Source organism: Parasteatoda tepidariorum, chromosome 3, assembly GCF_043381705.1.
Source record: "Parasteatoda tepidariorum isolate YZ-2023 chromosome 3, CAS_Ptep_4.0, whole genome shotgun sequence".
Taxonomy (NCBI): domain Eukaryota; kingdom Metazoa; phylum Arthropoda; class Arachnida; order Araneae; family Theridiidae; genus Parasteatoda; species Parasteatoda tepidariorum.
Window position 1 is genome coordinate 12,716,104 of NC_092206.1, and position 13,579 is coordinate 12,729,682.

At 27.6% G+C, this 13,579-nt stretch overlaps 1 protein-coding gene across 3 annotated transcripts in view; it reads left to right on the plus strand.

Moving 5' to 3' along the window:
• The window catches only part of LOC107455244 (protein draper), a 125,210-nt gene extending 116,707 nt beyond the window's left edge, over positions 1–8,503 (plus strand). For all 3 annotated transcript variants that reach the window (XM_071178333.1, XM_071178334.1, XM_071178332.1), the window contains 6 exons: positions 966–1,094; positions 1,820–1,988; positions 3,436–3,464; positions 4,289–4,462; positions 7,260–7,415; positions 8,349–8,503. In XM_071178333.1, the coding sequence (XP_071034434.1) occupies positions 966–1,094; positions 1,820–1,988; positions 3,436–3,464; positions 4,289–4,462; positions 7,260–7,415; positions 8,349–8,482 (791 nt within the window). In that variant the 3' untranslated portion in view covers positions 8,483–8,503. The remainder of the gene's footprint in view (positions 1–965; positions 1,095–1,819; positions 1,989–3,435; positions 3,465–4,288; positions 4,463–7,259; positions 7,416–8,348) is intronic.
• Positions 8,504–13,579: the final 5,076 nt, after the last annotated feature.

The following is a 13,579-nucleotide window of genomic DNA, read 5'->3' on the forward strand; positions in this document are numbered from 1 at the left end:
CCCCCCCCCCCCCCCCCCCCCGTGGCAGAATCGTGGCGACATTGTCGGAGAACGTTACAGAGTTTTTGCAGAAAGATTTTTCCTTTAGGAAATAAAATATTTTGGTCTTTTCTGCTGAAATTTTCTTTCTATTTTTTATGTAGTTATTACTATTGATTTCCACAAAATTTTTAACATCCTATGTTTTAATACGATATTGTTTATTACAATAACTGAATTTCAAAATGAAAACATACATTTAGTAACCCCTTTTCGTAGAATCCGACTCGCATGATTTTGCCGTTAATCTTTTCTTTTGGTAGTTACTGCAACGGATTTCAGGATTTTTTTTAAAAATGTGATGATGATTTACAAAATGCAAAAAGGGAAATAATTAGTGTGTTTTTCCCTACAAAACGTGAGAATATTGGATATAGTATTAGAATAGAAAAAAATATTACACATTCAAATAAAAAAGTTTTATTTTATTTGAACTGAAAAATTTTTTTAAAATTCTTTTTATTAGTATTAGAGAGACATGTTGCAGAGAGAGAACCCAAAAAATTCTGCCACGGGGAGCTTAACTTCTTTTACGTGTCAAACATTTTAAATCGAAGTTGTGCGAAATAAAACACATATCTGTATGAATAGACATTATGCTTTTGATTTCTTGTATTTTAATGACCATTACATTAAAAATATATTTCATTAGTTAAAACTACAAAAATAATTATTTTATTTAAATAATACTAAGTAAAAATGCAGATGATTTTATTAACAAAAAAGCAAGCTGCCGTGATCGATAATTTTAAATGTAATTCTCGTTATTAAATTTACCATAATTTAGAATTTTCACTGTTGAGCATGTGGTGTATTTTGATTCATTATAGTTGCCAGGAAGTGAAAAATGCTAAACTTATTTATTGATGAGTTCATGTAATGCATTCTAATGAGATTATCTTATTATGCTTTCTAATTTTTTGTAGTATGTCCTGAGGGTTATTATGGAGACCACTGCATGCAACCTTGTGAATGCAAAGGTGAAAATTATGTTTGTAATCCATCTTCCGGATGTGTTTGCAAGTATGGTTATGGTGGCAAAGATTGTGAGCTAAGTAAGTAAAAATATTTTGTTTACTTTTTTTTAAAAAATTAAATCTAAAATAACAAAATATTTTTGTTTGCAGGTGCAGTAGTTTTACTTTTCTTTACTCATTTTTTAAAAGTTATTGAGTTAGTAAACATATTTTTCCTTTTAATTTAAAACTTCTATAAAACTTGCTCCCCTCAAAAAAGCTATGAATAATAATAAAAATTTTACTATGTGAAGATAATGCCTTATATGTAACATCATTTTATTTTACTTTATAACATCTTTATAAACTATTTACATATTATTTCATTTTAAGCACATTTTTCTCAAACTGGATTATATTTCTAATGCAAGTAAAGAAAAAAAAAATTTTATTTGTTGGTGGGAAATATAATTTTTAATCAAAGTATGTTAAATTTTTTTCTTACGTTAATTTTTATTTGAACAATTTATGTGTAATTCACATTCTTCATAGTTTCTTAATTTTTTTAGAATTTCAATATGTTTCAATATCTTTATTGATTTAGGTTTTTTTTTAAACCTAGATTAATTATTATTTTCTTCAAAACAATTGTAAAACATTAAAATAAACCTAAAAACTCCCAATTTACAATGATCTTAATATTGCGTTTTTTATCCCATGTAATATAATGTTTTTTTGAAAATTGTTACAAAATTAATTAAAATTAATCAAATTTTTTTAATAATTTTATTGAATTTCATTGAAATGAATGGATATTCTTTTAGGATTGATGGGACAAAGTGTTCAGAAAATGGAGGATGACACTTCATCGACGAGTGCAGGTGTTGTCGGAGGCGTTACATTGGCCATTGTCTTATTGATTGTCATTGTCTTGTTAATATTGTATTACAGGAGACGTCTAAAGAGACTAAAAGATGAATTAGCATATGTCACGTAAGTATCTTGAATTATTACAATAAACTAAATTTATTCTGAAATCTCATTTTAAATGGCTTACAAAAGGACATGGTTAAATTTCTAGCTTAGAATCAGCATTGTTTATAACAATTTGTGTAATATGTTATAATGGGAATTTTTATGATGACTAATAAAATCTTAAATAACTAATAAGTGCAGAATAGCACTGATTATGTAATAAATGAATAAGTTTAAAAAACAAGTGTACAATTCTGTGGGCCTTGGCTAGCTGAACAAAGTTGTTCCAAACTTTCCTGTTCTTAGCTTTGGATTTCCAGTTGGTAATTTTCATTACGGTTAGATTTTTTGTTATATCATCTAATCATCTCTTTTTGAGTCTTGAGTTCATTGGTTTCCAATTTAAGATATTTCTCAGTTCCATCTTTACTAAAATTTTTTTCACATTTTTACATATTTATTACCTACATCAGGGATGGCGAACCAATGGCACGCGTGCCATCTATGGCACCCGACACAATATTTTGGGCACTCCACCGATCACATTTGTTATTACACAAATGGTATTACACTATGAAGCATATGTAACAATTAAATTAAAATTCACAAAAACACACAAAATAATAAACAATTATTAATAAAAAATTGACAATGCTAAAAAAAAAAACAATTTATAACTATAAAAAACTAGCTAAAAATAAATAACTAGCAAAAAAAATTAACAATCCTGCTTAAACCAACATCTTACAACCTAATATAAGTTATTTGTCATCTAATCTGTAGCAACAGAAGTCACGCTGATGTTACTTTAAGTTGAATTACGCGTATAACTGAGACATTGCAAAATGTTTTTTTTTTTTTTTAATGTGAATAGAGAGTTTTGAGTTGATAGTATTTAGTATTATTATTTTCCCAATAATCACGAAGTCAAAATTATTTGACGGCACATCTATGACCTCATCAAACAGTTTTTTAGAAAAAATGGCACATTGGTGTATAAAGGTTCGCCACCCCTGACCTACATATATACCACTTTTTGTCTACCAGGTAAAAATAAATCTGTGACACCCATCTCTGTGCCCGCTTTATTTCTGCTATTGATGTAATAGTAAATAATCATTTGTACTAATATAAACTTTTTATTTTTGTCTAGTTGATAAATTTATAAACTGAAGCAAATGTATCAACAATATAGGTAGCTAAATGTGAATTATTTAATGTATATTAAAATAGTATGTCTTTGATTTATTTTACTACTTTTACATAACTTTTTAGGTTTTCCGAAGATAACATATTGAATTAAGATATTGTACTTTCAATAATATTTTGTTTATTCTTAATTAACATTATGTCAGAAAAAGATCTGAAAATTTCATTATAACTATTCATTTTACAATCTTACTTGTTTTTAAATATATTTAAAAAAATAAAATTAAAAAATTGATTTTTTTAAACTTTTTTTCAGATATGCTGCTGATCCTAATCCATCACCAGGTAATTTTAAATTTTGCAGTTATAAGAGTTTAATTATTTTTAATCTTAATTTCATCAAAATACTTTCAGTTTTCTAACACAAAGCATATGTTTAGCAATAACATTCAAGCAAGTGCGGAACTTTTTAAATGCACTTACTCAAAAACTGATATGACAAGAAATGTTTAATATTTTTGAAATTATGAGAGATACATTATTGTTATTTGAATGAATATTAAAAGATGCGATAAATTTTTTAACTAGTGTTAATTTTATGAATGATGTAATCTGGCTTGTTATTAACAATATTTTGCAAATTTTCAATAATTGATACTTGTATACACAATGAGTTGAAAAATAATAAATGAATAACAAAATTTGCTAAAAAGATATTACTTTTCGCTAAAAAGACATTACTTCCCTCTAATAAATTTTACTTTTCAAATGAAACACACATTGAAGAAACTTGTCAATGTCTTAGTTGAAAAACAGGACATGTCACATCGAATTGAACAGTTTTTTTTTCTTCAGTTTTATGAATATGATATGGTTATAAATAAAAAAAAGAATGATTATAGCTATATTGTTCATTCTATAAATATTAATAAATTTAAACTTCATATCATTTAAATAAATTTTTTTAATATAATGTAGAGCTCTTAGTTTACATGACATGAATAAAGATAAAAATGTTACAAGAATCATATATGGTAAAGATGACAAAAACTTTAAATACTAAAAATTAGATTTAAAAACTAAAAATATGCATGTTTATGTAAATCTAATTTTATACATTAATAAAATTGCTCAATGTTTGCTATATATTTTTAATTGTTTATTTTTAGATCGCAGGCATTTTGATAATCCTGTTTATGCATACCAAGGAGTTCCAGCTGGAGGTTCTGCTCTCAATAACACTAACACAAAGCATATTTATAATGATTTAGGAATGAAAAGTAATTTAACAAAGGCCAAATTAGGAGAAGAAGATTTAGATCATTATTCCTCTGCCGAAAAAGGTTAGTATTTACAAATTATCATTATTATAATCAGTTCTTACCTGAGAATAATTTAGATTTGGTACATGACTGTTTCAGTTCTTTTTTTTTCCTTATTTTAAAGCAGCTGTTTAAAATCTTTTTTAAGATTTGGTTAGAGTTTTACTTAAATTTACTCTTTATAAATTTAGTATTTATCTCTTTACAATATATCCATAATCTCAAAATGCAATCAGTAACAATTCTCTTTGTTCTGTTTCTTCCTTTATTCCCTTTCTGTTTTTGTGTCAGACATAGTTTATCTCACCATCTAATATCACCTAAAATATGTAAGATCAACTAATATTTTCCATTGAGTTTGGTGCAGTACAGTTATATTTACTAAGTATGCCTTATCATCTCTTATAATAGAAATATTTTATTTTTATATTTTAAACCGTCGTTAAACAGCCAACCCAATTTTTGGGTTTACGACTACTAATGTTTAGGGCTGCAGGTTTGTCGCGGCGCGAATTTCTGCGAAATCGTCATCTTTTTTCCTAAAATCCGCGAATTTCTCAATATGTCTTGACTTGCGCGAAAATTGCTTAAAATATGATTTTTTTTTATTTATTATTTTTATTAAACAGAATTTTTTATTTTCCTGAACCTTAAATTAAACATGTAAAATTGATTAGATATTTAAGGGAGTGAATCAATAGCAAAATGACATGGAAATAGTTCAGAGATAAGAGATAATCACAATCTTGTCAACTAAGTTGGTCTTTCTACACTTAAGGAGGGTAATTACCTTCCATAAATCAGTAAGAGTACAAAAGAAATTGGAATCACAAAAGAAGGAAAATGTTATAAATCAAATCTTTGACAGAAAAATTGTTATACATGCTATTGCACTGGGCAATGAAATTTCTACTGCCTTTCTACATATCCAGTTAATTTTTCCTAGGCGGCTTCTTGTGATTTCTTAAATATGGATCAGTTTCTTAGATGAGGGAGGGGGGGCTAGTAGTTTGAATATAGAATGTTTGAGTTTTCACTGCAATTACTTCTTACAAAGCAACGGTCAAGGGATATGCATTGGTGAAGGAAAATTGATCGAGTTTTGGAAATCAAAGACCGAACGCTCCAAAATTGGCAATTCGAAGTTTGTCGGTGCCTAAAAACAGCGTTGACGCAGAAAGATCGTTTTCTAAGTATAAAAAAGTATTAAGTGATGGAAGACGAAGGATAAATGAGAATAATCTGACAATGTACAATACTTTGAACCAAAATTCTGTTCTTTTAAATAAAAATATTAATATTGCTTGAAATTCAAAGAAATACTTTTGTTGTGTATTTTTAAGCTTTTTTAATTATTTGTGCAATTTCTGTCTTTTGCATCATTTTTATAATAAATTTTTTTTATGTTTAGAATTTGTGTAATTTTCAAAATTTCCCGCGATTTTTCCGTGAATTTAGGGTCTTTTTTCCCGCGACAAACTTGCAGCCCTACTAATGTTCAACTCGGTAGCCTTGTAATTTTGAACCCAATCCAGAAGACAAGGGAACTCCTGGATCAAGTATGGGGAGACATTTGCTTTCGTGGAGGACTTTTTGATGTAACTAACCCGCATTTGCATTGCATGGAGAGGAAGACCACGAGAACCTCCCATGGTTAGCCTGACAAGGGACTCTAACCCATGATGAACCCTGAGGATATTTCACGTCAGCACTGTGGTCGGGACAAGCCGGATGCAGATTCGTATCGACCAGCCATCGGTGGGAGTCGAACCCGGCTTCACCTCATTGGATAGCGAACACTCTATCCCCTGAGGCATCACAGCTCTAATAGAAATATTGTTTAATTTCATTTAAAAATATTAAAATGCAGATGTGTTTGCCTCAATGCACTTACTCAGAGCTACAGCTACTCAGGGAATAGAGTGCTTGCTTCCTAATGAGGTGGCCCAGGTTCTATGAATTCCAGCAATAGCTGGTCGATTCGAATGTTTCCACTGACCACAGTGCTGATGTAAAATATCATCAGTGTTGAACGGATTACGGGCTAGAATCCTCGTATCATCAGGCTAAACTGTATGAAGCTTTCATAGTTTTTTTCTCCATGTAAATATAACTTGATTCCATCAAATAAGTATTCCATGAAGGCTAGTTTGTCCCAATGTTTTATGCAGGAGTTCCCTTGTCTTTGGGATTGGGTTCAAAATTTAAAGGTTATAGAGTTGAACATTGATAGCAGTAAACCCAAAGTTGAGTGACCTATTCAACCCTGGTTATAAAATAAAAATATGGTTAGACAAATGCATTAGTGGGATCCCAGTATGTTAAGACCTTTTTTTTAAATATAAATCCCGTAATAAACTTCTTTTTTTTTTAAAAAAGGGATTTTTTTTTTTAAAAAAATACATCCTTTATCAGTTTTGTTTACAATTTTGATATTTGACACAATAAAATTGTAAAACTTGAGAGTTAGCGTGCTGATCTTTTTACAATTTATGGCCTCAGAGATTAAAAAATACACATTTTTTCTACCACCAAATTATGTGAGTCTATTTTATTACTAAGTAACTAAAAGTAAATTGGGGTTTGTTTGTTTTGAAAATTTTTTAGAAAATTCTAGATTCTAATCTTTGAAGAAAATTCAAATATTGGTTGGACTACAAAACAGCGAAGTTTCTCTTAAATAATCATTATGTTTGTTTCTACCTATTTTCCTTCTGCACTAATTTACTTTGCTTGTCATCATGTTTAATTTCTTCAATGATTAAAATATTAAAGGCAATTAATAAGATCTGTGCTGAAAAATTCCCTTTATTTCTAGGTGCTTGTGGAGGAGAATATAGTGAAGTGTCGTGTTTAAAATCTAAAGTAGATTTAGAATTTAATCCAAATATTTACCACAGTATTGATGATGTGAAGCCAAATTTATCTAAAAAGGAACCCTTTTACGATGAAGTAAAAGACAAAAACTGTGATGGTAATTAGTATTTGAAATATCTTCCTTGTTCTTCATTATTCAGTTTTATAACTGATAATTATTGTTTTAAAGTTAAGCTATGGTATACAGTTTTAAAAATTTATCCTTTATATTACCATTTTCTCTTGAATGATAATGATATAACATATTATATAAAATATACTTACAAATGAAAATTTAAATTTTTATGTCATGATTTATAAATAAAAAGCCTATTTGTCATTTCACAACTCTGTAATGCTTTTTTTATTTACAGCAAAACATAGAGTATATTTCAGTATATTATTTACTGTGGTTTTATACAGTACTAGGTGATGTGATATTGAAATTTTAATATCGCTACATATTCAATCGCCAGTCGATACAAATATTTCACTATGTATTATATGTTATTTTTCCAAGTTATTTCATTTACAGTGTATTTACATAGGTAAATATTTTTGTTTTGAAATGAATGTTGTTATAATAGTTAAAGTTGATGGCGATTGCAATGTTATCGTAATAGATTTTTGTATCATTGCTATTGATGCTAATTAATTGCTCCTAATAATTATTTGATATCTATTGTATACTATGGTATTCACGATACATTTTGAAAATGATTTTTAAAATACTGTTATCACTGTATAAAAAAGGAAAGAAAAAATTATCTCGCAATGTATCACACAGTTCTTGAGACACTTTTTTATTATGATTAACATGGGTACAATTTTAATTCTTTTTCATTATTGTATCATCCATATTGATGCTAATTAAGACATTGCTACTAATAATTTGTCTATAATTCTTATCTATTGTAAGCTATGATCTAGCTACATCTTGAAAATGATTTTTTAAATACTGTAATCACTGTATTTAAAAAAAAAGAGAAAAAAATTATCTCTCAATGTATCAAACATATACTCTTGCTAATGGCATTGTTGTCTGTTACAGCTAAAGCTTGTGCAAGTGCTGATGTAGACGTATACGACCACTTGGAGTACAATCGGCCAACCAACGACATCAAACCGCAGTATCATCGGATGGAGGACACGCTAAAAAAAGGTCAAAGTGCAAAGGACCTCTAACTCTGTCACTTTATCAAATACTTCNTGTATACTATGGTATTCAGGATACATTTTGAAAATGATTTTTAAAGTACTGTTATCACTGTATAAAAAAGGAGAGAAAAATTATCTGCAATGTATCACACAGCTCTTGAGACACTTTTTTATTACAATTAACATGGGTACAGTTTTAATTCTTTTTCATTCTTGTATCATCCATATTGATGCTAATTAAGACATTGCTACTAATAATTGTTCTATAATTCTTATCCATTGTAAGCTATGGTCTAGCTGCATCTTGAAAATGATTTTTAAAATACTGTAATCACTGTATTTAAAAAAAGAGAAAAAAATTATCTCTCAATGTATCAAACATATACTCTTGCTAATGGCATTGTTGTCTGTTACAGCTAAAGCTTGTGCAAGTGCTGATGTAGACGTATACGACCACTTGGAGTACAATCGGCCAACCAATGACATCAAACCGCAGTATCATCGGATGGAGGACACGCTAAAAAAAGGTCAAAGTGCAAAGGACCTCTAACTCTGTCACTTTATCAAATACTTCCTTAGATTTTCAGTGAGCTTATAACACCCATTTTTAAATCTCAACAAAAAAAAATCACTTGTGACGATTGAGAAGGAGTGGAAATGATAGTTATAGTACTGCTCTCTAGTTTTCAACTGAATGAATTGTTTTAGATGTAGTTATTGTGTTTTATTCTGTATAATTTTTGACTTTTAATGATGGATTTGTGAATTGTTTTTATCGAAATCGGTGACACACAGCTCTTGGGGATGCCAATTACTACAGCATTTCCGTAATTTCTATTGGTTTTAAAAATAAAAAAGCATTAAGTTTTGAAAACTCAAAGTGAAATGTAACCCAAGTTAAACATTTTATTATTTTTCTGTTACTTATTTTCCATAAATAGTTTTAGCTCAATTTATTGATTTGGAAATGACTATTTTCTGGTATGATTGCATTTCCTGTAACTTAATTTAAGTAAATAATTAATATCTAAACTTATTAATTTTGTTAATGTAAGAATTTGATTACTATTTTCACATGTAATTACATAATTTTCCTTGTTATATTTTTAATATTTTATTACCTGTAAATAGTTGAAACTTATTAGTTTGGAAATGTTAGGATAATATTTTCTGCACAAGTTTATACATAAATTTATTTATTTAGAAGTATCAGAGTTTATGATGATCATTTTCTTGTATGAGTACATAATTTTCCCTGTTATTTTTTCAATTATTATAATTATTTTTTCAATTTAAATATTAAATTTCAATTATTTATTTCCTGTAAATAGTTTTTACCAAATCTTGGATTAATTTGGAATTCTCATGTGTTTATCTTTACTATTTTTCGACATGATTTACCCCTTCACTTTAGTACAATATTTAGTCAAAATTAACAGAAAAATATAAAATTAATGAATTTATATCTGAAAGTTTAAAACTTCACTAACATTCGACTTCTTTTTTAATGTGTTTATCGCAAATTGGTAGTAAACAAAAAATTTTACTACACAATTGAATAAAGTATTTGGCCTAACTGAGCCCATTGTTATTTAGGAGTTGTAAGTTAGGTGTCAGTTGTTATTAGAAGTATTTCTTTTAAAGAAGCTATTCAAAGCTAGCAATAAACCATGTTTATAGTTAGTTAGCCCATGTTCTTACTTCTGGTAGATTGAAAAAGGTGAAATAATCCATATTTTTCTGCTAACCTCTACATGGATCGTTAACATTTTCCAGTTTTTAAAGTTCCTATCACTTGTGTTCTACTATAACAGCAATAATTTTAGTCTTAATGCATTTGACTTCTCTTTAAGCACGATTTCAGCGCTTTATGAGGCGTCCATAATAACGTGTTAATTTAAGTATTAAATTTTAATTGAATTGTGGAAAAGTATCTGCAGAATGGCATCCCATATATGAAGTATCCTTTATGACTGTAAACAATCAAACATTACCACAAAGTTTAGAGGATTTGAAATATATCGCTATGAAAATGTTACGCCTTTTCATCAGCAATGCTTGCTAATAACAGAGAGGAATTAGAGTAGTTTAATAAATTTATCGAGCAAATATTTCTAGGAAGTTTAGATTGTTTGGAATTTAGATATCACAAGCTATATAAATAGTTGAAATTGAGAGAAACAAAGTTTAGGGTAACTATATATTACATAATCAAACAAGAAATTGTAAATAACTGTATTTGCTTCCAGAAATATCTATATCAGAAGATTGTATTTTTTATCTCTTTACTCAAATTTTTAAAAGTTTGTATGATTTGTTTTATTTACTGTACAGTTTGTGTTAATATACTGTTTGACAAGTTTATATAATGATTTGAATACTAGTTATAAATAATTTAGTATTCTTGAAATGAAATAATTTCCTGCTGTCAATTTAATTACTATTCAGTGTAATAAAATTGACCTTCACTTTTAATCCTTGACTTTTATTCAAAATCAGGTGATGATTAAATATTAAAAATAAAAAAAAAACGCATTGATATAATCAGAAACACTGCCAAAAATTCCAAATAGGAGCATTTAAGACGTATAAGGCATTTACCACTTAAATTTTTCCTTTGTAATAAAAATTAAATACTGAGTTAATTAGTTTGTGAAACTATCAATTTTATTTAATCAATAATGTAGTGTATGTGTTTAACATTGGATATAAAATTAGATCTTTACAACGCAAACTTTGAAACACTGGGCATTGCATTTTATAGAATTTTTTGTTGTAAACAGTTTCAATTATTTTTACATATATCTACTAAACATGGCAATATTAGTCTCAGATCTAACTTAAAATGTTTTAAATTGATAAGTATTTATTGATTACAGAAAGTATTTACAGAAAAAAAATGAAATTTTCTAAATAACTAGAAAATTAATCAATTTTAATTTGTTTAACTTTTAAAATTGTAACCTCTTAGCAAATAATTGAACAAATAATGTAAAAAGTGAATAGTCCTTTTTTAGTTACAGAAATTTTTTTACTACGATAATCATCGTTTACCCTGTATAAATTAATTTAATTTATGGAGAATCATGATTTATGGAATTGTGTTATATACGACTTCTACTGTATTATTGACGTTACAATGCATTACTGAAATATTATTATTAATTTAATTAGTTGAATCACCATTTAAAATTCATGCATTCACAAAAACACCTAATTCACAAGAGCAACTCACAAAAACACCATAAAACTTTAAATATCTAACCACTAACAAATGTTCATTATAAATTCTTAAAGTTTAGTTGTAAGGAGTAAATATTGTTTAATTTTTTTCTTTCTGTACTACAAATGTCAGTTGGATTTTATTACTTATATTTTTGATTTGTTTTTATTAAATAAACTCTAAATATCTTTTCTAATTCCTAGAATAAAGTGGTATTAAGACTCAAAAACATTAATTTAGTTTCTTTAAAATATGCCATCTGAAATTATTGTAAAGAGTTTATCTATCATTATTAAGTCAAGAGAAAAAACACCTGATCAAGTGTTTTGTTTCTCTTTCAGTATGATTTAACAGGATATGATTGGCACAATAGCCCAGGGTGGGCCTTGGCTTTCCCTAAAAAAAAATTTCCTTGCAGTTCTCTTTGCTGCCAGTTCGATTATTTAATAATTTCGAAATCTGTGTTATTAGAGAATGTATGTTTGTGATGGTATAGTTAAGAAGCACTTCATGTTTTTGTGCCTTCTTTTTTATTTTATATTATTAAGTATGAAAAACTTTTTTTGTTGCCTAAGGTGTTCAGAAGTGTTCATTCTAAAGACATGGCTCTCTAATCTCTAACACATGTATTTGTTACAGATATGCTCAGTATTGCAGCTCGTTTTGTTCGATTCAGTCCGTCAGAGTGAAAATATCTTAAATGCAATAGTTTATAAACATTTTGTAATATTCACTCCTTTACAATATACTGAATGCAATAATTTAAATATTCATGTTTCATATTTACCATTTATAAAGCATATCTCACATATTCACTTTTAAAAATAAACAAGTGTATCTATCAATACCTACTAGTTAAGGTGTATCCTAATTGTAATTGTGTATATGAGCTCCCCATTTTCATAAATGTAAACAATAAAAATTAAGGGTTCTTGAAGGGGCTTGTACACAGTTGCAGTTTTCAAAAATATTGCAATTGACTATCATATGAAGGTTGTTATTGCACTATCATTGAGCTTTTTAGTATGTGTTTAAGATTTAGAAATGTCGACCGTATGTGTTTTGTTTATTAGTTACTTTCTCTCAACTTTGTATATATCTGTATATGTTTTATTTTTTTAATGACATTTAATGTTGAAATGAAGTTTACCAGTTTGGCTGGCTAGTTGCATATAGTTTAAATATCTACATCTGTAAATTATAGATGGTAACGTTTATGTTTCAGAAATTTTTCAGAAAACACCTGCCAAACTTTTTATTATCATTTCGACATAGTGGGCAACTATGCAAAAGAATTTAATTTATGAATATATCTTTCTTTCTTTTTTACCATAATGGCATTTTGCAGTTTTATATTGGTTTTAAAATTTTATTGCTATTTATTAGGTATATTAATTATTCATTCTTTTAGAAATTTGTTCAAATGTATTGCTTTTCGTCAAAACTTTTTATCAAATTGAATTTGAGATTTAAACAGCTGGCTATGTTTTAAATATTTATTGTAACATTCAGTTAAAATTATGATGTAATATATTTGTTTGCAATTTCATAATAAACAAATAAAGCACTTTGTTTTCTGTTAATTATTTTGTTAATGGTCTTACACTAACGCAATGGCTGTAAGTAATTTGAAAATATCTCATTATAGTTTTATAATATGTTATATTTTATAAATCTAATATCAAAACTTTCTTTGACTTAAAGGCTTTCTTTAACTTAAAGGACCTTGCTTTTAACTTACTTAAGTCATAATTGAGATTTTTTTTTGACTTCTTAATTTCTTTACTTCCAAGTCCATAGAGCTCTGGTTGCCAATCAATTTTTATGAGATTTTATTTTAATTGAACGTTGATGATTAAATTTTGTTATTTACATAGTATCCGCTACATTTTAGATTTTCA